This window comes from Vanacampus margaritifer, chromosome 11, assembly GCF_051991255.1.
Source record: "Vanacampus margaritifer isolate UIUO_Vmar chromosome 11, RoL_Vmar_1.0, whole genome shotgun sequence".
NCBI classification, from domain to species: domain Eukaryota; kingdom Metazoa; phylum Chordata; class Actinopteri; order Syngnathiformes; family Syngnathidae; genus Vanacampus; species Vanacampus margaritifer.
In genome coordinates, this window is record NC_135442.1 from 17213891 (window position 1) to 17241374 (window position 27484).

The 27484-nt window shown below is 39.1% G+C and overlaps 2 protein-coding genes and 1 long non-coding RNA gene across 12 annotated transcripts in view; 2 read left to right on the top strand and 1 right to left on the bottom strand.

Annotated features, from left to right (window-relative positions):
• The first annotated feature begins 864 nt into the window (after window positions 1–864).
• On the top strand, window positions 865–11566 carry upf3a (UPF3A regulator of nonsense mediated mRNA decay). 2 transcript variants are annotated; one of them, XM_077580913.1, is made up of 10 exons: window positions 865–1037; window positions 2727–2833; window positions 2913–3019; window positions 3272–3370; window positions 3602–3712; window positions 4661–4716; window positions 4788–4946; window positions 5012–5145; window positions 7876–8170; window positions 10786–11566. In XM_077580913.1, exons 1-10 carry the CDS (start codon window positions 906–908, stop codon window positions 10981–10983), a joined length of 1398 nt encoding a protein of 465 aa, XP_077437039.1. In that variant the 5' UTR covers window positions 865–905; the 3' UTR covers window positions 10984–11566. The 2 variants fall into 2 exon arrangements, with proteins under 2 accessions (XP_077437039.1, XP_077437040.1); XM_077580914.1 differs by having other exon boundaries at window positions 7876–8158.
• A 288-nt stretch (window positions 11567–11854) lies between these two features.
• Window positions 11855–27484, top strand: part of asmtl (acetylserotonin O-methyltransferase-like) — an 80216-nt gene continuing 64586 nt past the window's right edge. For 5 of the 9 annotated variants that reach the window (XR_013295981.1, XR_013295982.1, XM_077580453.1 and 2 more), the window contains exons 1-14: window positions 11855–11959; window positions 12473–12593; window positions 12669–12800; window positions 12999–13046; window positions 13170–13234; window positions 13313–13377; window positions 14619–14724; window positions 15094–15304; window positions 15370–15507; window positions 16319–16475; window positions 17658–17857; window positions 17929–18061; window positions 18272–18412; window positions 18484–18606. Coding sequence is in view for 7 of the 9 variants with exons in the window: in XM_077580453.1 (XP_077436579.1) it covers window positions 12501–12593; window positions 12669–12800; window positions 12999–13046; window positions 13170–13234; window positions 13313–13377; window positions 14619–14724; window positions 15094–15304; window positions 15370–15507; window positions 16319–16475; window positions 17658–17857; window positions 17929–18061; window positions 18272–18412; window positions 18484–18606 (1612 nt within the window). In the remaining 2 variants the exon portion in view is untranslated. Of the gene's footprint in view, window positions 11960–12472; window positions 12594–12668; window positions 12801–12998; window positions 13047–13169; window positions 13235–13312; window positions 13378–14618; window positions 14725–15093; window positions 15305–15369; window positions 15508–16318; window positions 16476–17657; window positions 17858–17928; window positions 18062–18271; window positions 18413–18459; window positions 18607–19407; window positions 19636–19890; window positions 20039–27484 lie in introns of those variants that run through there. The other 4 variants (XM_077580448.1, XM_077580449.1, XM_077580450.1 and 1 more) reach the window with 4 other exon arrangements.
• LOC144060694 (uncharacterized) lies at window positions 15324–17376 on the bottom strand. Its single transcript, XR_013295983.1, has 2 exons — window positions 17113–17376; window positions 15324–16459 (listed from the first exon to the last, which is right to left on the bottom strand). It is a non-coding gene; the product is annotated as an uncharacterized LOC144060694 (long non-coding RNA).

A 27484-nucleotide genomic window follows, 5' to 3' on the forward strand; every position in this document is an offset into this window, starting at 1 on the left:
TTACTGTTCGTGTTTATTTCTGTGTTGACTTTTAGTAATTACACTGAGGCAAGAAAGTATTTACCGGTAGTTCGCCACAGATTGTGCAAGTTCTCCCATTTAAAATGATGACAGGTCTGGAATTTTTTATCATGTACACTTCAACTGGGAGTGACAGAATGTGCAAACGAATCATAGAAATCACATTGTTGATTTTATTATAAAGAGTTTATTTGTAAATTATGGTGGAAATTCAGTATTTGGTCACCAACATACAAGCAAGGGCTGGTTTGTGGCTTCACGCAAGATGGATCAAAAATGATAAAAAATGATCATGAAATTGGCAAGCAAAAATCCCAGAACTAAACGCGGAAAGCTGGGGAGTGACGTAGGGTTATATAATAACAGGTGCGTATGGTTAATTATAATTCTGCAAATTACTTGTTCCTTGAAGTTCTTGTGGCTCGTTATTGTTTTTCTGCCTCAGGGAAATATTAGCCTTTACATCATTTCCATCCGCATACATGGTAGCTTTTTGTATCTCCTAGCACAATGCAACAATTTCAAATCAAAACAGCAGTGCCAACAAGAAGAGCTGTAGACTTTTTCAATGTGGCCTCTAAAATATAATGAAGCAAGCATCTGCCTCACATTTGTTGGTTGGATTCTCAGCTCTGGCATTTATAATTAGGACAAGTGCCATAAAAAAATGGGCGGATGCATATATAGTTATTAAAATAGGCCAAATTAAAAATAATTAGTTAACTTATTGTTTTGTACAAGAGTATACCAAAGAAATGATGTATTTCTTCTGACGAATTGCTTATTACGTAGAATTGGCTCCCGCCCCATCCTCTCGCGATATTTGCATGCCTTCTCGCGAGCGCCCTGCCAGGCCAGCGCAGAGAACATGGAGATGGAGCGAGATGAGGTCTGAAAAGGAGCCAATGACGGCGACCAAGGACAAGGGCGTCGTGCATATCAAGTTGAGGGACAATTCGGGAGACCAGGATAGCATTCCCAAGCAGAAAGAAGAGAAAAAGGAGGTTTTTACGAAGGTACGATGAGGTCTGGTGAGCAGCCTTCGCTGATATTGTTGTTTACGTTGTGTGGGAAAACATGGCGGACGGCCTTTCAGCACCGCGGACAGAGACTCACCAAAATGTTAGTTTCTTCCAAATTATCCCACGTTAACGCATTGTTTTACATTTTCAATTAATAGGCTCATATACCCCTTTATGGCACTAGATACGTAAAGTGTTTGTGTACATTTGGTTTTAGGCCCGAGTAATATGCTAATGGCATACATTTTTGGAGGCATTTATTTTTTGCATGCACATTTTTGCATATTACTGCAAATATAAATCAATAAATGTTCATGTAGTACCAGAAACAGTGGCACACCCTCCACTCAACTGCTGGTTGCAACATTTGTTTAAATAAATACATTTGATGTTTTAAAACAATAATTATTAATTAGAAAATCACATTTCAGTACTGGATTAAGCTAAAATGATTATTGCTGTGTGGAAAACGATTTGGAGTCCATCCATAAAACCTGTGCTAAAATATATGTAAAGGAATTTTAAACAAATGGCGGTAGAAAGAATTAGACACATTTTGTTACATCATTTGAAGACGGCTAATCTAAAATGGATGGAAAATTTACAAATTAAGTACTGTATACACGTATTTGAAGATGTGAGTGCATAAAATCAAACCAAATCATTCCTATTTAATAGAGCTTGGACCCTCACCCAAAATCTGCATCCTCTATTCATTTTGACATTAATCAATGAGTCCCGAATGAGAACTGGAATGGGTTACTAATTGTAATTTTTAGTTAGTCCAAAAAAAAAACATTTGTATTTGACTATAATGGTAAATTGTAAATGTAGCGCATTTATATAATTTAGTGTTATCGTCATTGTACGTTTAGAAAGCCATATTTACTTATCTTATTCAAATGTATTATACTGTAGCCTACAGCATATCAACCCACAGAAAGGGTTTCCTTTTTAGTTTAAAATAATTCACCTCCAAGATCCCGTGGCATACAATGGCCAACAGGCCACGGCAGAATGCAGGATTGGGATGTTTTATTTTTCTTTGGTTCCATTTAAATTTTAGCCCCATTGTGTTGTACTAGCCTAATCCTAATTAGCACAAAGATAGTTTGTCTCAGGTTGGGTGTCCAAGTTTGCAAAGTCCCTTTTGTTCATTTCTAACAGCAAAGTAACGCCAACGGGGTTGATACACTGCCTAGCTAGGCTTTATTGATTGACTATTTAAATGTAGAATTGAATGCTCATTAACTGGCCAAATATTCCCATACACGTGGAAACATTTCCTGTCACACATATGGAGATTTGAGTGCCATCCAAACATTCCACTCTGAAAAAATATGCTATGACTTGTTCTGACTCAAATCTGAAAATTCAGATTCAGACTTCGTTTTCAATGGCCAACAGTACTGACAAGTTTCATTCATGTGTATGTAAAATGACAACATTAAACCATTGCATCATAGCTTTTGGAACTGAGCCGTACCATATCGAATCGAATCGTAATCCCACTGAATTGAATCGCAATGACTTTTATTCGAACCAAATCAAATCGTTCCACTTGAATTGAGTAGTCCTTGAATCACATTTCACCCCATGTCTCGAGATATGTATCAAATTGGCTTGTCACATAATGTTTTGTGTGTTTATACAATTAAATTAATTCATTTCTCTTTTAAAAAGGTGGTCATACGAAGGCTCCCACCTCACCTGACCAAGGAGCAGTTAGAAGAACAACTCAGCCCGCTTCCTTCCTTTGACTACTTTGAGTTCTTCCCTACTGATCCAAGGTATCTATCTATACATGTAGTATACATATAAATAAATTGTTAATCTTTCCGTTCATTATCTCATCATTTGTGTCCATAGTCTGTACCCACATTTGTTCTCCAGAGCCTACATCAATTTTAAAAATCAAGAAGATATCCTTTTGTTCAGAGATAGATTTGATGGCTACGTCTTCATTGACAACAAAGGTGACCATCGTTTTCTTTACAATACTATATCACTTTGTGTTTTCCTATTAAAGCACAAGGCAAAATGGTGGAAAGTTTGAAGTATTTCAGTGCAGCCCTTGCATGCAAATGCTATATTTGCTCACACACTGGTGGGCGCATGTGTTGTGGTATTTATTTATTCAAGTAGATAGAAGATTGAGGCATGTCATCTGTTAGATGATATTCAATACACTGATGATAGCCCTGACTGGATCTTTGACATCCAAACAGGTCAGGAGTTCCCCGCCGTGGTAGAGTTTGCCCCCTTCCAGAAAGTCTCCAAAAAGAAGCTCAAAAAGAAAGATGCCAAAGCTGGAAGTATTGAAGAAGGTAACGTAAGGGTGAATTGCCACATCGCAGCTGTAATACAAGAACCGTTATTTTATACAGAGCCCAGCAAAGACAACTCGGTGTGCTCTTATGCAACAACACGGGATCATAGATTATAGACCTCAGCTACGGTTCTGATACTACTTCAAAAAGCAAAAAACATTGCTTGCTTCGACATCACATTCACATACTGTTTGGATTCCGTTCGTTTAATGTTACGTCCTCTCTCAGATCCAGAATATAAACGCTTCTTGGAGAACTACTCCTGTGATGAAGAGAAGTCGATGGCCAACCCTGAGACCCTGCTCGGGGAAATTGAGGCCAAAACTAAAGAGCTTATAGGTAAGCTTTTGAGTTACCATCACCATTTGGTGTCAGAAGTGGGCTCAAGCAAGTGATATGTCTTCAAAAAGTTACTACCACTTCTCATAGAAATAGGATACCAAAAGTGACTTGTCTCTAATGTTATCATCACAATTATGTGTCAGAAGTGGGATGATGATTTGTCTTGAATGCTAATTCACAATTTGTTTCGAAGAAGTGGGATCCTGTGTGTGAGTTTTCCTCAAAAAGTTACCCTCAAGATTCTGTGTCAGAAGTGTGGTGCTGTTAGTGACTTGTCATAATTCGATGTCACAAGTGCGATTGCTGAGTGATTTGTCTGAATTATTGAAAAAGTTGCCATCACAATTTGTTGTCAGAAGTGGGGTCATGAGAGGACTCTTTCTTTAAAAAGTCACCATCACAATTTGGTGTCAGAAGTGTGATTGTGTGAGTGATTTGTCTATGAGATTGCCATCACAATTTGATTTCAGAAGTCAGATCCTGCTGATGACTTTTCTTCACAAAGGTAAATTTTGGTGTCAGAATAAGGACCCTACAAGTGATTTGTCTTCAAATTTTGTTTTAATCACGGTTTGGAGTCAGAAGGAGGATCCTGCATGTGATGTTGTTTTTCCAAAAAAATACTATTATAATTTGGTGTTAGAAGTAGGAGTCATTGGAGTGATTTGTTGCAATTTAGTGTCAGAAATGGGATCTTGCATGTGGTTTGTTTTCAAAAACTTTAATTTGCAGTTTGGTGTTGTAAATGTAAGTCATGCAAGGGATTTGTCTTTAAAGGTTAACATTGCAATTTGGTATCAGAAGTGGGATCCCACAATTGATTTGCCTTCCACTGAGAATCACAACATATTGTTAAATTAATAGCGCTATACCAGTGTCAATGAAAACTGGGCATCGTTGTCTTTGAGGGGTAAGACTGTACATGATCTCTTTGTCCATTTTTAGCGAAAAGGACAACACCCCTGTTGGAGTACATCAGAAACAAGAAAATGGAGAAACAGGTATGACGAAAAATAAAAGCATTATTTCTCCACGGGGGGGAAAACATGACAAAGTAGTCACTTCCTTACAGAGAATAAGAGAGGAAAAGCGAGAGGAGAGGCGGCGACGAGAGTTTGAGAAGAAGCGACAGCGCGAGGAGGAGAAACGGAAGCGACGCGAGGAGGAGAGGCGCAAACGGAAAGAAGCGGAGAAGCAGAAGAAACTCTCAGACAAAGACATCAAAATTAAGGTAACAATTCACCCGATGTGAACATGCATCTCCTGACCTGAAGTGACCTTCCTCCTCTTCATCAGCTGCTGAAGAAGAGCGACAGGGATGATGACGTGGACTCAGATCGTGTGAAGGACAAAAGTGAAGTCGGGGAAATGGAGAGGGGGAAATGGGAAAAATCAGGCGGACAGATGAAGTTAAAGGATTCGAAGGAAAAGTAAGGACCATCAAATCAGATATATATACCATCCATCCTTTTTCTGTATCTTTTATCCTCATTTGGGTTGCCGTGAACTGGAGCCTCTCCCATCTGTCTTCGGGTGTGAGAAACCTAATAAACCTGGCATGCATGTTTTTGCAAAGTGGGAGGAAGTCGGGGTAGCATTCAAACATCCTAAAGTTGCCTCACGCGAGTCAGTCAATGGGTTTCCATTGCCCACAGAAATACGCATAATGCAAATTGCACAAGAACAAACTGGTAATAGAAACACAAAAATTGAAAAAATACAACAAAAACTCTCAAATATGGCAAAAAAAAAACTTTTTGCGCTGTGTCGATATGGAAGTACATGACAAAAGTGTCACGGAAACACATTTTTCACGTCTCCACTAGTGGCCATGTGAGTGGGAAGGAGAGGTGGGTGGAGTAGGCAAAAATTGTACTCAAGTAAGAGTAACGCTACTTCAAAATAATATTACTCAAGTTAAAGTAAAAAGTAGTCATCAAAGAAATCACTCAAGTACAAGTAAAAAAGTATTCGCTGAAAAGAATACTCAAGTACTGAGTAACTGCTTGAACATGAAGTGTGATTTTTTATTTTTATTTTTTAACAATGTCATCAGATAGACAAAAAGATTAAAATGTTAAATTTTTTTGCACTTTTGTTAACAAGAGTATGAAAACCTAGAATTTTTTTTATTGTTCATTTAGAACAGATATAAAATTTGTGATTAATTGTGAGTTAACTATTAGTCATGCGATTAATTAAGATTACAAATTCTAATCGCCTGACGCCCCTAATTTTTAATAAACTTTAAAAAAAAAAACAAAAAAAAAACAAGAAGAAGAAGAAGAAGAAAAGATTATTAAAAAATTAGGGAGGGGGGACAGGTGATTAAAATTAATTGTAATTAATCGCGTGTCTTCACTCGTTAACTCAAGATTAAAAAACAACAACAAAAGATTATTAAAAATGAGGCGTCAATGGCAGTGAATGAGTTAACAGAGGGTAGATTCCCCCTCACTTTTTGTATTGCTTTTTATGTGATGCTACCACTGAGCACCAGTAATTGCAATGAGGAAAAATACTATATGAGCGACTTTATTGGTCCCACTACGAGGGAATTCATTGGTCACAGCAGTAAAAGACAACAGTGGAAGAGATTTAAAAGGCCTACAATGTAATGAAAAAGAAGCATTATCAAATGAATCAGACGAGAGAAAATAAAAGTTACTTAGAAAAAGTCTCTAGAGCATAAATAAGTTAAAACAGCAACATTGCATTACACAACATATTGCACCTTGTGTTTTATTGCACAGAAGTGACATTGTAAGTGTGCTTGTTTTTGTCTTTGCTTGTGTGTTGTTTGGCTATTGAGTGAAAATACAGAGTCTGATTATTGTGGGCAGGATTGACCTGCAGTAGCACACATTTCTCCACTGGGAGAGTAAAGTTGTGGCACTAAAGGATCTGCTCAGGAACTTTGTAGAGAAATGCAGGAAGTTGAAGGCATCTGTCAGCTTGGCCAATGTCCTTCTCTGCGCCACCTCCTTGATGGAGGCCAGTTGCATCCTAGAACAGAACCAGTTTTCATAGCCACTCAGTTAAGAGGATTGTGCCAGCTACAGGATTTACTAGATGTCAGATGTTTATCAGTGGCTCCGCCTGTTTCGGCAGCATCCACGAGTAGTGATGGGATGATGATACCTCAAGGAGTGTATTGACACATTACGCAAACTGTCTTGACACTGTGTTGGTCACTCAATAGTGACCTCTGCTGTAGATCTAAAATCATTGCAGATAAACAAAATGAAAATAAGATGGTAAAACGTGCATGCTGGAAACCTTAATATTAGCTTATGAATTTATATTTATAAAATAAATGTAATAAATTTTATTTATTCACTTGCTAGTCTTTTACTTAAAATATGATCTCATCTTTGTATAATTTCAGTTGGTCCATTTGCTGAGTTAAGTTGTTTATTAGATGGCCATATGAGTTGGCTTGTAAAATATAGCAAATTTGTATGTAATAAAATAAATAATAAAAGTTAAAATGTTTAACTTCTGTATGGGATTTTGTTAAAAGTTTTAAACCATATGTAATAACACACTAAAAACAGATTCTGTCATTCATTTTTATTGAGAAACAAAAGTTTTTGAAGTGTGATTGCTCCAAGGCGATTTCTCCTCTTGGAAAAAAATAACAGTAAACAATGCCCAAAGTAGGGAAAGATTTACCTTATGTGGCGTCAAAAGATCAAAATGATTCCAGACTTGTGAAAATTTTCTAGAACGATCCATGAGTGGAAGCAAACAAAAATCCAACAGGCACAGGTACAGGTAAATTTACAGCAACAGCAAACAGTTTAATCTCCATCCAACAAACACGCAACATGTTGATACAGTTTGTCTACCTATAAATACAGTTTGGCGCGGCACATCCAAACGACACACTTCCTGTATCGGTCACGTGATTTTTTTATTAAAGCGATACACGCGCCGATACGGGGTTTCACACTTGCGCACTCTGCAGTGCTGGCGCACCAGTGTTGTTCGTCCCATCACTATCCACGAGTATGGCTAGCGACCAATCCTTGAGAGTACCCACACTATCTTCTAAAGTTAACTGAGATGGACCCCAGCTCACCCACGGCCCCAATGAGTAAAAATGGATTTGATCGTGCACGATACAATATGTACATTATCTGCAATCCTTTCACTAGAGGTCAGCCCGAGAGTGACAAGGAGCAGCAGCAGTGCCGCAGACAGCGAGACAAGGAGCACCGCGGGAAAGACGACGACAGGAAGCGTCAGAGGCACCACTACGACTTTGACAAGTTTGCGCGGCGCAAAGACGAGACCAAGTGGGGCAAGGGCTACTGCCAGGACCGCGCCAAGAAGGAGGGTCATCACCACACCTACGCCTTCTGCCCCGACAGCAGCGACAAGCAGATGAAGGAGGACAGGGACGAGATGGCAAACAGGAAAGAGCGCCTCCGAAACAAGGTGAGCGAGAAGGTGAGCATGCAAGGGCCTCGTTCGTCTGATTTTTTTCTTTTTCCTATAAACTTACCACAAAAACATATTTCTTTACTTTAACAATGAAGGCCTTAGACAGTGGTCTATCTACAAAACCTGCTGTGCTGTAAACACAGTGTAAGAATGCTTTGTCATGAGCTGGATCTGTGAGGGATTTGTCTTCAGAAAGTTACCGACCGTCTAAATTTGGTGTTCAAGTGGAATCCTGTGAGAATCACAACATAATTTGCTGCGTTTCTCCGCAATTAGTTATTTCATATTTAGTTTGTTAAAATTTAAATACCAAACCACTTAATGCATATGGTGCTTTTGTTATATAACTTAGTTAAATAAAGGAAATTAAAGTTATTTATTCATTTATTTGGATCAAGGATTGTTATTACTAAAAATGTCCACTAATCGGACCCAAGCCACAAATGTGACTATTGTTCGTTTGTTAGTTATAATGTGTAGAGAACAGAAGCGCTAGTTAGGAACTGTGTCACAGTTAGCTAGTTAGTTAGCTAGTTAGTTAGTACCCCACTTTAAAGATTGGAGAGTAAAGTAAGATGAACAGTGGAAACTTTATTTATTTATTTATTTATTTATTTAAGTCAGTTGGATGCCAAACCACCTGAAAGATTAGTTACTAAAGTAGGATGAACTCAAGCATGCAGTGGCAACTGAACATTAGTTAGTTAGTTTCCAAACCATATGAAATATTAGTAGAGTAGGATGAACTAAAACATTAAGTGGAAATTGAACTTTAGTCAGTTATCAAACCACTTGAAAGATTGGTTAATAAAGTAAGAGGAACCAAAGCATTCAGTGGAAACTTTATTTATTTATTTATTTAAGTCAGTTGGTAGCCAAACCACCTGAAAGATTAGTTACTAAAATAGGATGAACTCAAGCATTCAATGGCAACTAAACATTAGTTAGTTAGTTGGTTAATTAGTTAGTTAGTTAGTTAGTTGCCAAACCACCTGAAAGATGAGTAAAGAAGGATGAACTAAAACATTATGTGGAAATTGAACTTTAGTTAGTTAATTAGTTTGTTAGTTCGATTTTTATTTAAAATATGTAAAGAACCATGTAGTGGAAATGGGGATCTAGTTTGTTTGTTATTTGGCTAGATAATTTGTTAAAATGCATACATTATTGTACTGAACTAGTCTGCTGTTGCCATCAAGCACATTTCTAAATTCTGAGGTGGGGCAAACATGACCAAACAGACAGCGGAAAGAACCAATCAGCGAAGTCGGAAGTTGCGTCTTTTGGCCACTTCTTACAAATTTTGGCCTATTGTAGTTAAAGTACTTGGCGAACAACTATAGCTGATCTTCTATGCATGCACGCCTCTTATCATGGAATTGCATCTTACCGATGAAATGTGCATGTAGCACTTCTCCCAGTGTTATCAGTGGCATTTTCGCTATTGAAAAGGAAATACCGTGAAAACATTGCAAAAAAATCATTGTATTCAAGTTAGGCGGCCTTAGTGTGTGCCAGCATAAGATGGGCCGCCCATGGCTTTACTTGCCGTAACGGCGAGTAAGTGTAATTTTGAGTCCATTCATATACAGGTACTCGTCAAAAAATTGCATATCCTCAAAAAGTTTAATAATTTCTATAATTCCATTCAAAAAGTCAAACTTTAAGAGATTATAGATTCAGGGCCCACAATTTAAGTGATTTCAAGTATTTATTTGTTTATTTTTACATTATTTGGGCTTCCAAGCTCATAAAACCCACTAAAACAGGATGTCAGAAAACTAGAATAATGTGAAGAAATCACCATGCATACTTGCCAGTCTTTTGCATGGATGGTTAGTATTTTCAAAACAATATGTGAATCTTCAATAGTTGGTTGGGTTCCATTTGCCTTAACCACTGCCCTCGATGTGCCGTGGCATTGCCTGGGGGTCCTGGAAGCCCAGGCTTTATTGATGCTTTCGGTCAGCTCTTTGTGTTTGGGTCTGGTGGCCCTCATTTTCCTCTTGATAGTATTGTATTACAAGAGGAGAACAAGGGCCACAATATAGTGTGTGTACACTGTTTTCATGTTTGTTTGTTGTTTTTTTCTAACTGGAAGAACAAATAATGTAAAAATAAACAAATAAATACTTGAAATCACTTTAGTTCACTTAAGATGTGGGCCCTGAATCTATAATCTATGAAAGTTTGACTTTTTGAATGGAATTACGGAAATGATTCCACTTTTTGAAGATATTCTAATTTTTGACGAGCACCTGTATAGTCCGTGATCTTGACACGTCTTTTTTTTTTTTTAAGTACATGCTTCCAGTACTGTCAGCAATGTGGTAGGTAGTAGTAGTAGTGCAGATCTGGATAAAGGTATGGATCAGGGAATTTGAACTTTTCACCACAACAGTCTGCTTTAACTGGACCGAGTTGAACCACAATTTACAGGACTAGAGTGGATCTAGAATTGAATTTTCAAATGAAAGGGGTGAGATTGAGACGCATTGTTAGGAGTGTTTGACCTTCACGGATGTCTACAAAAGTCATTGCTAATGCTTATTAGGTAATAGCTCTCATGCACATTTTGATGTCATATGACCCTGCTGTTTGTCCCCCACCACTCTCTGCAGGACCGCCCAGCCATGCAGCTTTACCAACCCGGCGTGCGAAATCGCAAGGGCGTCAACTCAGCTGGCAAAGTCTACGACTGCATGCCAGCGGGCCACTCACCTGAGGGTGAGGCGGGGGGTTGCTTCGAGGTAGTCACCATGGCGGCGGTGCAGCACAAAGCCTACGACAACATCAATGATGAGCATGGGCACTTGTAAGACAGTGTCCATTATGATTCATTAAGGACGGTTTGAATTGAAAACAAATCACCATCACGTTTATTTTTTGAACCTGTACATTACATTAGATTATTTGTAATACATTCCACTATGATTGAATTGTGTAAATAAATGGCACAAGACAGTTTCATTACAGTAAAAATAATGGGATTTTATGGTATTCCATGATGTGTGGAATATAATGCACTTGTTAAATCATTTCCACAAGGTGGTGATTTAAATGGGACATGTGGGGTGGTTGCACTATAATCATGATACTGATGAAGGCTGAAAAACAGGTGTGCCACAGAAGGCTCTGGGTATTCTTGTTTTAATCTTTACTGTCTTTGTGGGGGCATTTTGGCTTTTCATCCTGTTAAGTCATTCTGAGTAAAGCATTACTACTAAGAAACCTAGACCTAGAGAGTGAAATATTTTTTACTGTGATGCAGATAACTGATGACTTTACTAAGAATAATGTGCTTTTAGGCAATCATGTCCATGTAAGAACATGCTGTTTTTCTCCATGCCTTACCTATATGTACTTTGCACATGAGAAAATAAATGTCTTGTGAGAGACTAAGTTTCTGTCTGTCTGTCATCTATCTATCTATCTATCTATCTATCTATCTATCTATCTATCTATCTATCTATCTATCTATCTATCTATCTATCTATCTATCTATCTATCTATCTATCTATCTATCTATCTATCTATCTATCTATCTATCTATCTATCTATCTATCTATCTATCTAAAGTTGGCAAGCTAACTAGATGTATTTTCAACTTGATTGTTTACAAATTCTGTTTTGTTCCCCCGGGTCACTATTTAGTCAGTATTTTACAGTCTACGGTTCTGAAAATGGCTCGCTGGAACCGCACTGTCGTATCAAGCGTCGCATTTGGCCAATACGTCTGACGTCATCACTTAGCGTACGACGTTGCTTGCTGTAGTTCCGGGTTTGCAGAGAGAGGTAAGAGGGATAATAAATAAAATAAAACATAAATCGTGTATATTTTTCAAACGTGTAAAAGTGAATTAAAATAGTGAAATGCGCTGTATTGGTGCCATTGGCCATTAAACTCTACATTTGGTCTTTACGTGTGCATGATATTTTGGGTGACCGTATGGATCAACAAAATAAACCAAAGTTACAGATTTTTTACGTCTAGCTTGCTGCACATTTCAAGTTTTTGGTTGAAGCGAAACAGGTTACTCGAATTCAGCGAATAAATATATGCATAAAGCGCTTAATTGCTACGTTTTATACTTGAGATTTTAGAATAATTTGGACATTTGTTTGTCCGTCGCAGCTTGTATAACACGTCAAATTCTGGCCAAATGACATTTTAAACCTGATGTTTTACATCTTTATGAAGTCAGAATATGAATGAGTAAAAATGTCTAAATTGGTTACCGTAGAACTGCATAATTTCATGATGTTTCATGCATTGACATGTCTTGTTCGTCGCCTCCTTGTACTAAGGCAGCTAGTTGAGTGACCATTGACCACCATGGTGCTGAACCCCGTTATCTCCAAACTAGTTGGTAAACTGGTTGTGTTGGCGAGCGCGTCCCCGAGGCGACTGGAGATTCTTCGCAATGCTGTAAGAGTCTAGATGAAGATTGTGACAAAAAACTGCGTTGTGTCTTCTCATGTCCTATCTGCTGCCTCACGTTAGGGGCTGCGCTTTGAGGTGGTCCCATCCTGGTTCAAAGAAACTCTTGACAAGCGACTTTTCAAAACACCTCAACAGTATGCTGTGGAGACTGCCAAGCAGAAGGCACTAGAGGTGGCGAGGAGGATGCCCTGTGTGAGTTCACGCATCAGAATACATTTCCTTATAACAACTACAAAGAGTACCTTAAATCGATTAGGGATACATTTATTCTGTGGCAACTGGCAAGCCTTTATTTCTACACGTGTACATTTGTAATACTGTGGAACCAGTTAGAAAGCAACACTAATGTTTTTTTTTTTTTTTTTTTTACTGCCATTTTTTGTCTTTAAGAATCACCTTAAAACTCCTGACATAGTGATTGGAGCTGACACTATCGTGGTAAGCACATTATTTCATAGTCAGTCCTACTTTACTGCATATTATTTGTAAAAAACAGGTGTGAACAGAACAATAATTGTCTGCTTCTCAAAGGATGTTGGTATTTAAAATATACTTCCGCAGTCTGTAGATGGCATGATTCTGGAGAAGCCACGTGACAAGCAAGATGCATACAGGATGCTCTCAAGGTCAAATTTATTTTCTATTTTCAATAGATTGCTAGATTAACATATTGTTTATAATTCTCTCCTGTTATATTGCTTTAGTTTGAGTGGTAAAGAGCACAGTGTCTTCACGGGCGTTGCTGTCGTGCTTTTGCATGAGAAACCAGGTAAGTGGTGTTCAATGAGGCAACAGGGCACATGATTTGTGCATGTAACCCAGTTAAACTGTAATGATAATAATAATGACACAAATTCACCTGGGCCTGCTGCTATTGTTAACCTGGCTGTAACCTGTAGGGAAGGGGGTTTTCCCTGTAAAACTAATTTAACAAAAGTTATTATTTCCTTTTTTTAATTGCCTATTTTGACCACACCAAAATGGAAACTCAAACAATGTTTACAGCCAGCAAGCTAAAAAGATGAATGGATCCATAATGCTCCAGAGAATGTCGCTCCAGCCAACAAATGCATCATGAAGAAGAAAAAGCATAAGTTGCTCCAGATTTTAAATCACATTTATTTTTCGTTCTCCAGTCATGGGTGCATGCATCATTCTGAGCACGCACTGCTTGGCTCAGAGCGTTTGGAAACTCAGAGCGTTGCTCAAATGTGCCGTTGGGCTATTCAGGGTGCCCTAAAAAAGGAGTGCCAGTGTCCAGTGCATCAGGCAGTACAGATGGGAACAGGCCAAGCATGGGATGCCGATTGCTTTATAATATAGACTTCCAAGGAGAGTGCGCTATGCCTCTCTGAACACACTCTTAAAGTGGTGTTAGGACGTCCGTGTGCATTTCCGAATACACCCATTGTTGACGGCAGCAAATGAGGACGAAACTTCCGCTTCTAACTATGGAACATTTTCTTTTATGACCTACTTTAACTAGAATTCCGCATTACATTGTGGCCAAAGGAAGTCCCGCCTGAATGAATATAAATAATTAAACCAGCCAAACTATTAAAAGTGTGACTTACAATTAAAAAAAATAAAATAATGTATCCCTCACCTCATATCCCAAGTTGTTTAAAACAAGACTGAATAGAATGCTGATATCGCTGCCATTGGGCCAAAACCTTATAAGTCACAATTTGCCAAATTTCATATTTTCCCCCCAAAAATAAATAAATACTTTTGGTCAGTCCACACGTGTGGGTGTCATTTTTTACAAATTATTGACCAATCTAAAGTGCGGAAAATAGCTTACTCTCTTTGATGATACAAACATGCCCTTTATGGAGTCTCCTGAAAAGTGATGATTTTGGAAGACCAAGGTTTTGGCCCGACGCCAGCCATCTACTATATGGGCTTTTCATAATATTAGTATTTTATATGTAGTTTAAAAGCATATTCTTTAATACCCATTTCCTTTGCAATGCATACTAATCCTCTTATCATCTTTTCTGTTGTGAGATGATGAGGATTACCAGATAGTTGACTTCTATGAAGAAACCAAGGTGAAGTTCGCCGACCTCTCCGAGGACCTTCTGTGGGAGTACATTGACAGCGGTGAACCCATGTGAGTGTGATCATGTAAACATGTAAAATCGACTTTGGACTTTGATGTTGCTCTTTTTAGCTACTTTAACTTTCATCCTACTGACTCATTTTACATACAAATCATGCCTGCCAAGAAGAGCCCGTTGCGACCTCATCGAGAACTGGCTTATATTTTTGACAAGTGAAGAAGACAAGATTTTATTGTTTAGAAACGTTTATTATCTTAAAAAAAAACATACATTTTCAAAGAAACAATTATTTATTAATTGTGTGGCCTTCATACTACGGACATATTTTACAAGCAAATCATGCTAAGCATAGTATCATAAATTGATTTATTTTAGTATATTGACAGCAAAATGTTTGCGCGTGTGTGTCACCGTGCTAGGGACAAGGCAGGCGGCTATGGCATCCAGGCACTCGGTGGGATGCTGGTGGAGTACGTTCACGGAGACTTTCTCAACGTGGTGGGTTTCCCCCTCAACCACTTCTGTAAACAGTTGGACCAGATTTACAACCGACAAGCCAGTTGCCACGGCGACGCTGCCCCAAATCTACCTACCCCTTCATCCACGCACACGGTACTTCCTGTACAGCAGGTTAGCTTTTACAATGCAATTCACCACAATATATTTATTAAAAAAAAGAAGTGATCCTCTTTAAGGTGGTCAACAGCTCACCGGGACACTCCGAGGAAACACAACCAGTGACTGCCAGCAGGGACAAATGTGAGGACAGTGAAGAAACCAGAGAGGACCTACAGAAAATCATTCAGCTGATGGATGGATTCAAAGCCTCCAAGGTTAGAGGGGATCAATAATTTTAAAGTGTTTTGTGCACAGTTAACTTTTGCCAAAAGCAGTAACTAAGTCAAACTACTGTAATATAATTGTACAGCGGTGATAAGGTCTGTCAATCCACCAATGACAAACACCCCTTTTGTTGCCAATTAACGAATGACTTTGAAAAATTGACTGACTAAGCATTGCCGGAAAGGTTTTTTCGTCCGTCAGTGTAATCATCAGTAACCGGGTCAGGACCAACGGACCTTCTCAGTCCATCATTAATGGATGCCCGGTTATGCTAAATTCCTCGCACACCATTCTCCAAGCCTTCTCTCTTCTGGATTTGTCCCAATACTGATAGCTGGCCATGTTGTACAGCTTGGGGGACTACAGACCATGATGATAATGTTGTAAATTCCTTATTATTGCTACATTTATACAAGCGTTACTTAAGTTCAAGCTCAGTTCATTTATTTTACATCAGGCATGTTGTTAGACAGCTAAGGGGTCCGGTGTGGCATTTTACATCAGGCAGATTATTGAACCGCTAAGAGTTCTAAAAGAGGGAAGTTAGATTACGACTTGTACACTTTCTATACTACAGCTTCCTGATTCATTTGTGAAACTATTTTTCTATGCCTGTATTAAACTGTCCCCAGGTGGCCAGGGCGCACACACTAGGAGTAGCCCAATGCCCATTGAATTGAAGCAAAATATAAAACATTATCTTATATGCTTTACAGTGCTGAATAAGAAATAGAATAATAAAATAAATATATGAAGTCTTAAATTGTGGTATTTTTTTTTGTCCAAAAACAACTTTTCCAGGCATTGTTTACGGCTTCCAAGTTTGGTGTTTTTGACTTGATCCAGCGCAGAGCGGCGTTGGATGCAGCACAGGTGGCCCTCGAGCTGAAAACCTCCCTCAGGGGAACGGAACGTCTGCTGGAAGCATGCCTCTCACTAAAACTTTTAAAGCGCACAAGTTAGTCAACATTTTTCTGTTCTTAGCACAGAAATGAATTTTTGGGAAGAAATCGAAAATGAAAAATGCTTGGCCGAAAACTGAAACGCAGAAAAAAATGAGGTAAATTTTTACTAACATTGCATTTATTATAATTAATTTAAATTATGATATTATTATAAAATATGTATTTAGCACTGGCATTTTAACAAAGCACAATATAAATTGAAATGTGCCCACACCGCAGACATGTTGGCTAATGGTCCATTCAACACCAAACGAGGGTTGAGCATTTTCTCACAATGTAGTTCGTACAGGCGAGCACGGATGCATGCGGCGAGATAAGGTGCGGCGCACTTAAAATCGGCACATTCACATTTTCACCAAAGTTTAAAAATAAATAAATACATTTGTTCGCGCCAGCTATTCGGCTTCGGGAACGGACTGCAAAGTCACACGCAGCGTCCTGTACAGGTCTGTCGCCACCCGGAGATAGCATTAAGTGTTTCCGTGTTTAAAACTGTTGATAGCAATAGTGCTAGCATTAGCTAATGTATTTAGCACAGCCGCCGGGATGCCGGTGTAAAAGTAGAAGCGTTCCGGGGGCTCTCATTTAAAAAAAAAAAAAAGGGGGGGCGGAGGAGAAAGAGGGGCTCACCTGTACTGCAGTATACGGCAGTGCTGTCTTTTCGATCCACTTAAATGTTATACACCAAGCGACGCCCCTCTCCTCCCGTGTGCGCAATGACCGCGGGAGCTGCTGCGACCGACCGGTGCAAACTCACACCTGCGTTCGCTGTTTAATTCAAACAGACGCTTGCTTCAGCGTTTTTTTTTTTTTGCTTGCGTCACCACAACATCTTATTTCGGCCATATTCTTTCGGTTTTAATTTTATTTCGGCCGAATTCAAAAAATGGTAAAAATAGCCATTTACGGTGGCCGAATATTCGGTGCACCACTACTTATCACCTCTTTCATGGAAATATAATAACTGTAAAAAAAATTTGGGGGGGTATCTCATATTTTCTGAAAGTGTTGATAACCTAGGCTGCAATCTACGTCAGCTTTTCGCAACTTTGCATCTTTTTTCCAAGGAATAATTAGAAGGGCAACAATTGGTTATTAAAGTACTCCATACAATATTGCCACAAAACCCCAATCCCTCTCTTTTTTTTTCTCCCTTTTTTTTTTTAAACTTCCAGACTGTAAGACACCGGCATACGAGAACACAGAGCTGTCCAAACGCTTTCTGCTGTCTGATGCACCATGTTCGCTGCTGGGCTACTTGACGTACTGCAACGACGCCGTGTGGCCGCTTTTCAGCCAGCTGGAGCGCGCCGTGCAGGAGGGCGTCCACCAGCACCACAGGGTCTTTTGCAACAAGTCTGGTGACTTGTTTCAGGTGAGTATTCCAATGAAGTCAAATTCCATTCGTTGTACACTTGAAATTCTAATACCAAATTGCTCACAAAGGACACACTGTACAGCAGTCAGGAGGTGAAGGTGAAGTTCATGAAGGCAATGCACAATATCGAAAAAGTGACCGGTAAAACGGTGGCAACAGCCTTTGACTTGTCTGCCTTCAAGAGTGCATGTGACCTCGGAGGTGAGAATGTGTACGGCTTCTTGTACTCAAATAGAGAAGGAGGCTGATGTGTTAAATATATAATTGTATAGAATCAAAGTATAAATACTTAATTTTGCAGGGAAAAGCCCACCATTGTACAAGTTTACAGATGAATTCTTTACACAGTGTTTTATCAACAAGAACCCTAAGAGTTCCTTAATGTGCTGAATATTTTGTCTTTTTGTGAAGGTTGTACAGGTACAATGGCACTGGAATTTGCCCGAGCTTACCCGGAGATGTCTGTGACAGTGTTCGACTTAGCGACCATTGTGGAAATGAGTCCGCTTTTCCTGCCTCCCGGCACTCAAGACAGAGTCATGTTTGTCGCAGGTATTGTTATTATAAAGTGGATGAAACAAACCACTATCTTAAATAAGAATCTGCGCTTGTGAAATGAATAGGAGACTTCTTCAAAGATGCCTTACCCAAAGCAGACTTGTACATCCTCTCAAGAATTCTCCATGACTGGTCCGAAGAGAAGGTGCACTTGTTGCTCGGCAGAATCGCAGAAGCATGCACGCCAGGTACATTGCACTCATTTTATTGTACATTTATTATTCATTTAAGCATTCAAATTAATTTCAAATTCATTGTTTTTCGATTACTCTCTATTCCGATTGTTGTTGCTTATTTGATATTGTTTAATTATTAAAGGATGACAGAAATCAGAATATTGACTTTTGAGAGGCGGAAATCTGAGAGTGAACGATTAATCAATTATCAAAATAGTTGTCGATTAATATGATGATCAATTCATTGATTAATTTTGACACCTCTAAAGGCATCTTTATTCCCACTGAAACACATAGTTATCATTAGTGATGCACCGAAAGTTTGGTGTCAAAAATGTTTTGGCTGAAATTGGCCCAAAAGACTTTTGTGACCGAAACAGCACGGCAAAAACAGGATGTTGTGATAGGCAAGCATAACTCGACCACCTGGTGAAGTTACTGCTGTATTTGTAGGACTTTTTGCTTAGACTGGCTGGTTGCACATATTTATCACTTTGAAAGCATTTTTCTTTTTGTTTTCTACTATTCTACCGCCATTGACGTTGAACAATTTTGAATTTTGATGACATATACTGTATGTCGGATGTGCATGCCCTGAGCATCCAGACTGTAGTGGTATCGGATAAATATACGTACGTATGTACATACAGTAAATGAAAGTGGGCTGTTTTAGATTTGAAAAAAGAACATTGCAGAACATGAATTTCGGTGCATCCCTAGTTAACAGATTACTTAGAATCCTAAAAATCAGCTATGGGGATGTAAGGACTGTGTAAAAATGCACATCCGCTCGTGCTGTCACCACGCTGTCAGGTTGCGGCCTGCTGCTGTGTGATATCTTCCTGGACGAAGGTAGAACCGGGCCAAGTCGCGGGCTGCTCCAGGCCCTCAGCATGAGCGAAGGCAAACAGAGGAGCGCTGACGAATACGCTCTGCTTTTGAAGAGCCACAACTTTGTCGCCACCGGTATCAAACTGACGGAAAACCTGCTGGATGCAATGCTCTGCGTCAAAGTCTGACCCCGCTTCAACAACCCTGCAGGTCCGCCAAACTTAACTATCGCCACATCTGATTCGTTAATTAAGGTTTTGTAATGTACCATATTTGTATCTTTTGTGATTCATTTATTTATTTTACTAACACTTAGAAGAGGCCTAATTCTGGTCTGAGAATATTACATTGGATGTGTTGTGCAATCAAATTTTTTAATCATAAAACTTACTGTATTGTGCCTCTTTGGGACTATGCATCACGTAAATATTTTGAATAGATGTTTCAATTCTAACACTTATGCAGGCTGTGCTGTTGTCATTGCCGAGATCATGCTGGGCGGGGCGGAGAGGACGCAGCGGCAGTATGCTGAGTAAACATGGCTTCGGAAACACACATGCGGTTCACACTGGAAACTTTCTTGATGCTTTAATCACCATTAAAATGAGACAAAAATGTGTGTTTCATACTTGGTGAGAGATAACAATGCAACCCCTCAATATGGATGGGATTTTCTCATGCATTCAAATATGATGAAATCACAGTTACATCAGTTAAAAAAAAAACAACGTTTTAAGCCATCTTGAAAATCTCCACGGAGTTGACACACCCTCAACCAAGATTTGGTCAAGATGGAACATTCACTGATGTAGTATTTCCTCGGTTGAGGCAATATTTTCCTTCGTTGAAATGAAAGTATTCAACATTTTGTAGACTGTCCAATGCCCTAGATATTTTTCATTTCTTTCTAAACTAGCATTTACATGATCATCTGCTATTTGTGGTAACCATTATACAACATTTTGCTTATTTGGTAGAGGCCATTTTAAAAACTAAAAGGCCTGTTGGGGAAAAAAAAGAAGTAAAAGATGGTGCCTTATTACTCACCCAAGGCAATAAGATTATATATTTTTTTGGTGGGGTAGGTAAAGAGTGAAAAATTATGGCGCAACTACAAACCCTAGCAAGGCATGGCCGATACTGTACATGCTTTGTGATGGCCAAGCTTTGACCCTGTATTTCTAATTTATGCTCATCTTACTTTTGGCTCTTTTCTTGACAGTCATTGACTACACCCTGGACTGTTAACAGTTAGTCGCAAACAATCACTAAACAGCGCATTGTGAAGGAATCGATCCCATGCCAGCTGCACAAAGTTTAGTTGTGTGTGAATCATTACATTATACAATGGAAATGCTGATATTGGGCTTCCATGACAGGAAAACAGGCCTGTTGTCGTTCTAGCTCAACCTCGAAGGTCCATATTTGTGTACAACTACCAACATGTCATGTACAGTACATCCAAGCGCTCTAACAAAAAACATTGAAGTCAATTCGAGTTAGCACTGACCAAAGGCTTGGTGGTATTTAGATAAATAGCTAAAACTTCCCACAGTAATCTTGTGTAAAGCGATCTGGCGACGTTCAACGCAGGCTGTACTGTACTTGTCGGTCTGTCGGATAAGGCCTCAGTTGTTTTGTCCAAATGGAGTCCTGACAAGCAGCACCTGCAAGTCATCACCATTCCTCGGTTTAGTGCTTTGATATCACAGCCACTCATTTGAGGCCTTTTGCCGTTGCTTCGTTGCAATTGTGCCCAAAAACGCTCCCAGATGTTCCCAGACTTGACATTTAGGAGTGTTTGTGTTTGCCGCTCGTGTGACAGCCAGTAAAAACATCCACAGTGTAGTTAAGTAACACTTAACAAAAGCTGTTGCACAAGTTTGGGCGAAGTGAGAATTGTTTGGAATGCTTCAGCAAATGTGACTCCAAGTGTGAACCCTAGGGGGCAACATTGGCCAACAGTGGCATTTTAGTTACTCCATGTGGAATGATTCACGCGAGTGACCAACAGGGGGCATCATTGCCTAACAGTACTATCCAAGACTCGCCACCTTTGCTGGTAAATTGATGTTTTTCGCTGAAAATACTGTTATCACTAGTGTGTGTTTTACGCTAGGATCCCTATATGGAGGAATGAGAGCCTTGCAAAGAGCAAACTTATATCACAATATTGTGGTACATTTACATTTGTAATTCACAGCATTTGTATCTCCTGATGGACGTTACTTTCACTTAATTGTTGATGGATCTGACGACATGATGCAGACAAATGTTTGAGTAGCACCTGGAGATATACCTCATTTAAAAAAAAAAAGAAGTATTTTTCTTAGCAATGGAATGTATGTACAGTACATGTAGCGCTTATTCCAGACATATTAGAACAACTGTATGTCATAAATGGTGGCATTTTCGCCGTAAAGGCAGAAATAACGTGAAAAAGCGTTAGAGAAATATGTACAAGTCTTCCATGTTAGGTGGCCTTCATGGTGAGTGGCAACGTAAGATGGCCTTATTTGGCTTCACTTCTAACAACAACGAGTAAGTGGCACCTCACAGTTCTAATGTTGGAGGATTCAAATCTTGGCTCTGGCCTGTGTGGTAGCTGACTTGTGTTCTTGTATGGGCTGTCTCCTGGTTTTCAGTCTTCCTCCTACATCCTGTTAATCATGTTAAGTGAATGAGTTGTCTTGGGTGCGAATTTGAGTGTGAATCATTAGCCTATAGTATCTGTTATTTGTTTCTTCTGATTGATCTGGGATAGGCTCGAGCTCCCAAGTGACCCAGAACGTATAATTGGTAGCCAAACAGCAAATGGTTGAATGATTAAAATGTTTTGGTTATACTACAAATATTGAATGCAGGCTTGTGAGATGCAATTTCAAAGAAGCACTGGCCCAAAAGTTGTCCTTCTGAGTTCAAAATCCGTTTGAATGGTATTTTCACTACGCACGTCATGGCATCTGCACAACTGCCGATTTATGTGCTGTTAAATTGTGCTAGTTTTTGTATAGTAATGATGGCTTCCATAGTATTTGCGATGTGATAATGGTGGTATTTGAAGGTGGATTAAGTTCCTGCTTGAAGGCCAACAAATTCAACACCAAGTTTTGCAGGATTGGAGCATTATTGACTACTGTATTTTGAAATGCAACTAAAATGTGTGCCCACCAGGAGGCAACATTGGCTAACAAAAATCACGCTTTGCGGTTGTCCAAGTGGTTAGAGGTCAATGACAAACAAAATCAGGGCAAATTCTGCACATATTTTAGTAATGTTAACAAATAAGACCAAATGTGACTGCATCACACACAAAAAAATGATGTGCACAATATAACCTTCAACTCTTTTTTTTTAAAATGACATTTTATTTTATTTTCAGTTGTGGGTACTTTTGGACACCTGTTTCAAAATGGTTGTTCATCAAAGTGTTTGGCCCATGTCTCATATCAGCAAATGTGTAAATTGTTCAAAGTGAGTTGTGCAACATTGATTTGTTTCAAGACAAAGAGGAAAAAATAACCTCAAGGCATGTAGCGCTTAGAAATAATAATGCAGCCCTTCTCTGCTCTGTGCTGTTTGTTTGGCTTGACATCAGCTAGAAAACATAGTGGGGCTCTAATGAGAATGATTTATTTCTTTTTTCTCTCTATTGTTTTAGGATGAGTGAGGATAGGATGGTCCTTTGTTTCAAGTGTGTATGCAAACTAAGAGCAATACATTAGTAGTAGGCCCTGCAGTATAGATTGCGATGGTCATACATGGGACAAAGATGCTCCTCCATTTGTGTGACGTAGAAGGCGTCAAGTGGTTGCAGACGGGACTTTGATCCGACCCACCAACGACTCTTTGTTGTTATTTTTGGGATTTCTCCTGGGTACCGCGTAAAAGAGCAGCCGACAAGGCATTTCAGCACACGTTCCACATGCACATGCTAACGTGCACCTTTACATGTACAAAAACATGCTTGCTCTTATGTCAATCAACTGGATTTATGGCTTGATGAAGCCTTTTATTGTCATGGATTAGGACACAAATCAGAATGATGCAATGTGTCTGGGTTTCCTTTGTCCATATATTGGAATTTTAGTCACAAACTAGACGTGTGCAATTTGTGGAGAAATTACGTGGGAATGCTGAAAGCTGATATTTGAATGCATGTGGAATGTTATGGAATGCTCTCAATGAAAATATGGCATGATATTGTAAAAAATATAACAATAATGAGAAATGACATTGAATGTAATGGATGCTAAATAAATGGACAATGATTATTATATGAAATTGAAGTTGGACTAAAATCTGCTCCAACGGGGATATGAACTCTGGTCTCCCACGTACTAGTCATTTGCTTTAACCACTGGGCTTGGTTCATTGGCTTGTCAAAACCTGTGGCATGGTATGTAATTGTATTAAATAACGCAGTATAATACTAAAAGCTGTCATTGAATTTGCTCAATGTCATGTTGAACGACATAATTTTGTCATTGAAAATATGGCATAATATATAAAAAAAAAAAGAAGTGAAATAACATTAAATATAATTGAGAAAATTGTAAGTATGTAGAACGAGGAAAACATTAGCCCAGTTGGCGTGAATTTTTGGAGCATGTTAAAGTTGGAACAGTGTAAATCGGATGTATATTATGTTGGAGTTGAATGAGGGGGAAAAATTGAGGAGATGAAAAAACGGAATAACGTGTGAATGCTGTGTTTCGTGGTGTGCCCTGAGAATTTTTCGAATATAAAATATGTGACTTGGATCAATAAAGGTTGGGAAACATTAGTACAGTACCAGATTTATGAATGATGTGTGCATGTTAAAACAACCGTAAATGTGAACAATACAAATAAAGCTCTTTAAAAATGCATGAATATGCATAAAGAAAAGTCTAAAACAAAAGGCATATATTGTTTTATAAATGTACATCTTTAAAAGTGAGATGAACACGTATCAGATTCCTGAATGTGCAAATTGCTATTTTTTGTGTATGCGTTAAAATCCTCCATGTTGATGGCGTCCCTGTATGAAATGGAAAGAAACGTTAGCTGTTTGATATCGCACTCCAAAAGTAATAATGACCTTTTACCTTTTGCAAGATGCAAAACAAATGTTTAGCCCGGCGACAGTTTGCGTCGCTAAGATATTTAAGGGGTTGACACGCGTGTAGCGTCTCGTCGTGTGTTCGTCTCGACTCCGAAACGTCACATCAGACGCGGCGGCTGTTGCAAACATGGCGGCGACGCTCCTCTCACAGCGCGACGCTGACCTTTCCTCTTAACCCGCGCCTGGCTGCGGCTCACGACAACAATCAAACTAGCGCTGCTAGCTAGCATCTGACGTATAAATGATATGCATCTCCCGCTGCTCCCATGGCAACCGCCTTGACTTTATTGTTGGCTGGCTTTGATCCCGCTACGCTTTGATTCATTTCTCCTTTCAGCCTTTTAGCTAAACATATCATGTGAATTTGGAGCTTTGTTCCTGACAGGCCCCCGTCTTCCTTTCTGCTCGCTCCCGACGCCTCCCCAGAGGAGTCGCGGAGGAGGAGAGGAATTCCGCCGGATTCAAAGACTTGTCTTGACTTCTCCTCTCTCCCCGGGCCTTGCCTTCCCTTGCTGACCTAATCCCCGACCCCCTTGGTACGTTTACATGTGGTTTAGTTTGACTAAGTTACACTGTAGGTCTTAATTGGCATTATGATGCATTATGATGCATTCACTTATTTATCTAGCCTCAATTGTTTGCTTAATCACTCACCAATTTGCTTTTTTAGTGCCAAGTTCAAAGCAATAAAAGTGTCTGAACTATGTTGAAGTAATTTGAGGAGCTTTATTTATATAAAAATACTGCTTTGTCATCACCTTGTGGCATATTAAAGGCAATTATAGTCCTTTTTAGCTGTGAATGGCGTATACTTTTTGTTGTTAATACCAGTGACTGGCTGGCCTCTGGGGCAGCATGTTGAGCTAGTGGTTAGCATATCTGCCTCACAGCTAAGAGGTTCTGCGCTCAAATCTGGACTCAGGCCTTCCTGCGAGGGGATGACCTGTTCTCACTGTACTTGTGTGTTTGTTCTGAGGACTACGGTTTCCTCCAAATTCCAAAAATACGCATGTTACATTGTTACAACTAATCCACGAAGGACCCCCATCTGTCGCTCAACGTCAACTGGAATAGGGTCTAGGTCACCCGCAACTCTTGAGGACAAGCACTGTAGTAAATGGATGAAGGGACTCTGAGGCTCAAATTACTGTAGCCCGCTTTTAACTAGCAAAATTACAAAGTTGCCCCCAAAATATTTAAATGAGCTTATTTAAAGTCTGATGTAATATGGGTTAAAGACTTTATAGCTTCTTTACTGCATTTGCCAAATTGGGTGACTCACCCAACCTATGATGAGGCAGTGAAATTGCAAAGTATATTTACTATATTCTGGCATATTTATTGAGGCAATCGTATATTTGTCCATTACATTTTTCTGTATGTTACAAAGTGTTGAGACCTTCCATTTGTGTGTGGTAGCGCTCCGACATCTTAGCATTGTGGTTTCTTGTCCAGTGGGTCAGTGGGCGTGTGCCCATTGTGGCAACATCAATATTTTTATGTTGTCACATTGCGGTGACTAGCCTTTAGTGAAGTCTAGGCCTCGGTTAGGTGAAAATATTGTATATAAAGTGGTAGTTCTGGTCGTAGTGAGGGCAAGCAAGTGTGCAGGAAATGAACGTTAAAGTCAATCATGACAGGAACAAGACCACATTTCCCCATAAATGTCAAAATTAAAGACATGGCTACGTGTTTGGAAGCTGGTGATTAGAACAGGCCTTGACTTTTATTGTTTGACACTTATTTTAACTGCGTGCTCGCCTACCAGCAATACTTTAATAGTTGGCTGCAGAAGCAATTGCCACTTTTCATTATCTTAGGCCTACCTTCTTGGCTTTCCACATCAAAATTGGAATTTAATTCTTGGCACAGGGAGACAAAAAAAAATGGAGTGATTCAGCAAAGCGGAGACTGTGGAGCAAATCAACGTAGTGTCACAGCAACATGATAAGCTAACGTTAGAGAAGAAGGGCCCTGCAATTCCAGACTTAAGCACAAACAGGAGAATAGGTTCCTTAATGCACATGTTACCTAACATTAACGTAACCAAACTCAAAATTGAAGATGCATGCGTTTTATTGGACATTGCTGATGTAACACTCACGGTGAGTGATGCTACCATGTAGCCACCTAGCATGTACACGACTTGTATGATAGGCAGAGATTGACATCTCATTCTGATGAAAGATACGTGCTGTTTTTGGTTGTTAAAAAACATGATCATGTCGAACAATGAATTGTTGATGTATAATCAAAAACGGATTCTAAGACCAATCCAGTTTGTGTTGTTTGCTCACTTGATGCAACAAATCAAATGACTTCACCTGTCATTCAGCTTTGATGATGGCATATTTTAATTTATCTCCACAATTTGCATCTATCTGATTGTTTTTGCCCCCGTCCTTGATCAAAGACAGTCTTGCACATCCAAAGAAAAATCACTTTCACAATCTTAATGACTTCCAATACAAATACCATACCCCAAACATTCCCTTCTGATTGACACTGTAAGATTATGAATCCAACCGTGTTTTTACGATTGCATTGACCTAGTAGGCTGATACCCAGAGCTCCTCCTTCAGTGGCACAACTCATTTGTTGTAGTGTGATATTTGACCAATGGAGGGCAGTATGACTGCTGGCAAAAAGCCCCTTTCAATACATTTCTACACAGGATCAGCCCCCCCACGTATATAGAAAATGCTCTGATACCCTTTCAATTAATAGAAATAATGTATAGAAATATTAATCAAAATACTTTTTGTGAATTTTTACTGTGCATATTTTTCAATTTGTAGTATAACTGTCTGTTACACTCAAATGCTTCTGATATGCTGAATGCTGTTCATATTTTATAGTCAGTGTCAGATTAGATGCAATTTAAAAAAAAAAATGCAGTGCATTTAATCTAAAACACAAAAAAATGAATTTCAAAAGCTTCAATAAAAATAA

What these genes read in the sequence shown, in the direction of transcription:
- upf3a (XM_077580913.1), top strand. Translation starts at nt 906, where the DNA reads ATGAGGTCTGAAAAGGAGCCAATGACGGCGACCAAGGACAAGGGCGTC. An exon ending in CGTCTTCATTGACAACAAAG is followed by an intron (nt 3,020 to 3,271) that starts GTGACCATCGTT and finishes ACATCCAAACAG; the next exon opens with GTCAGGAGTTCCCCGCCGTG. An exon ending in GAAACAAGGTGAGCGAGAAG is followed by an intron (nt 8,171 to 10,785) that starts GTGAGCATGCAA and finishes CACTCTCTGCAG; the next exon opens with GACCGCCCAGCCATGCAGCT.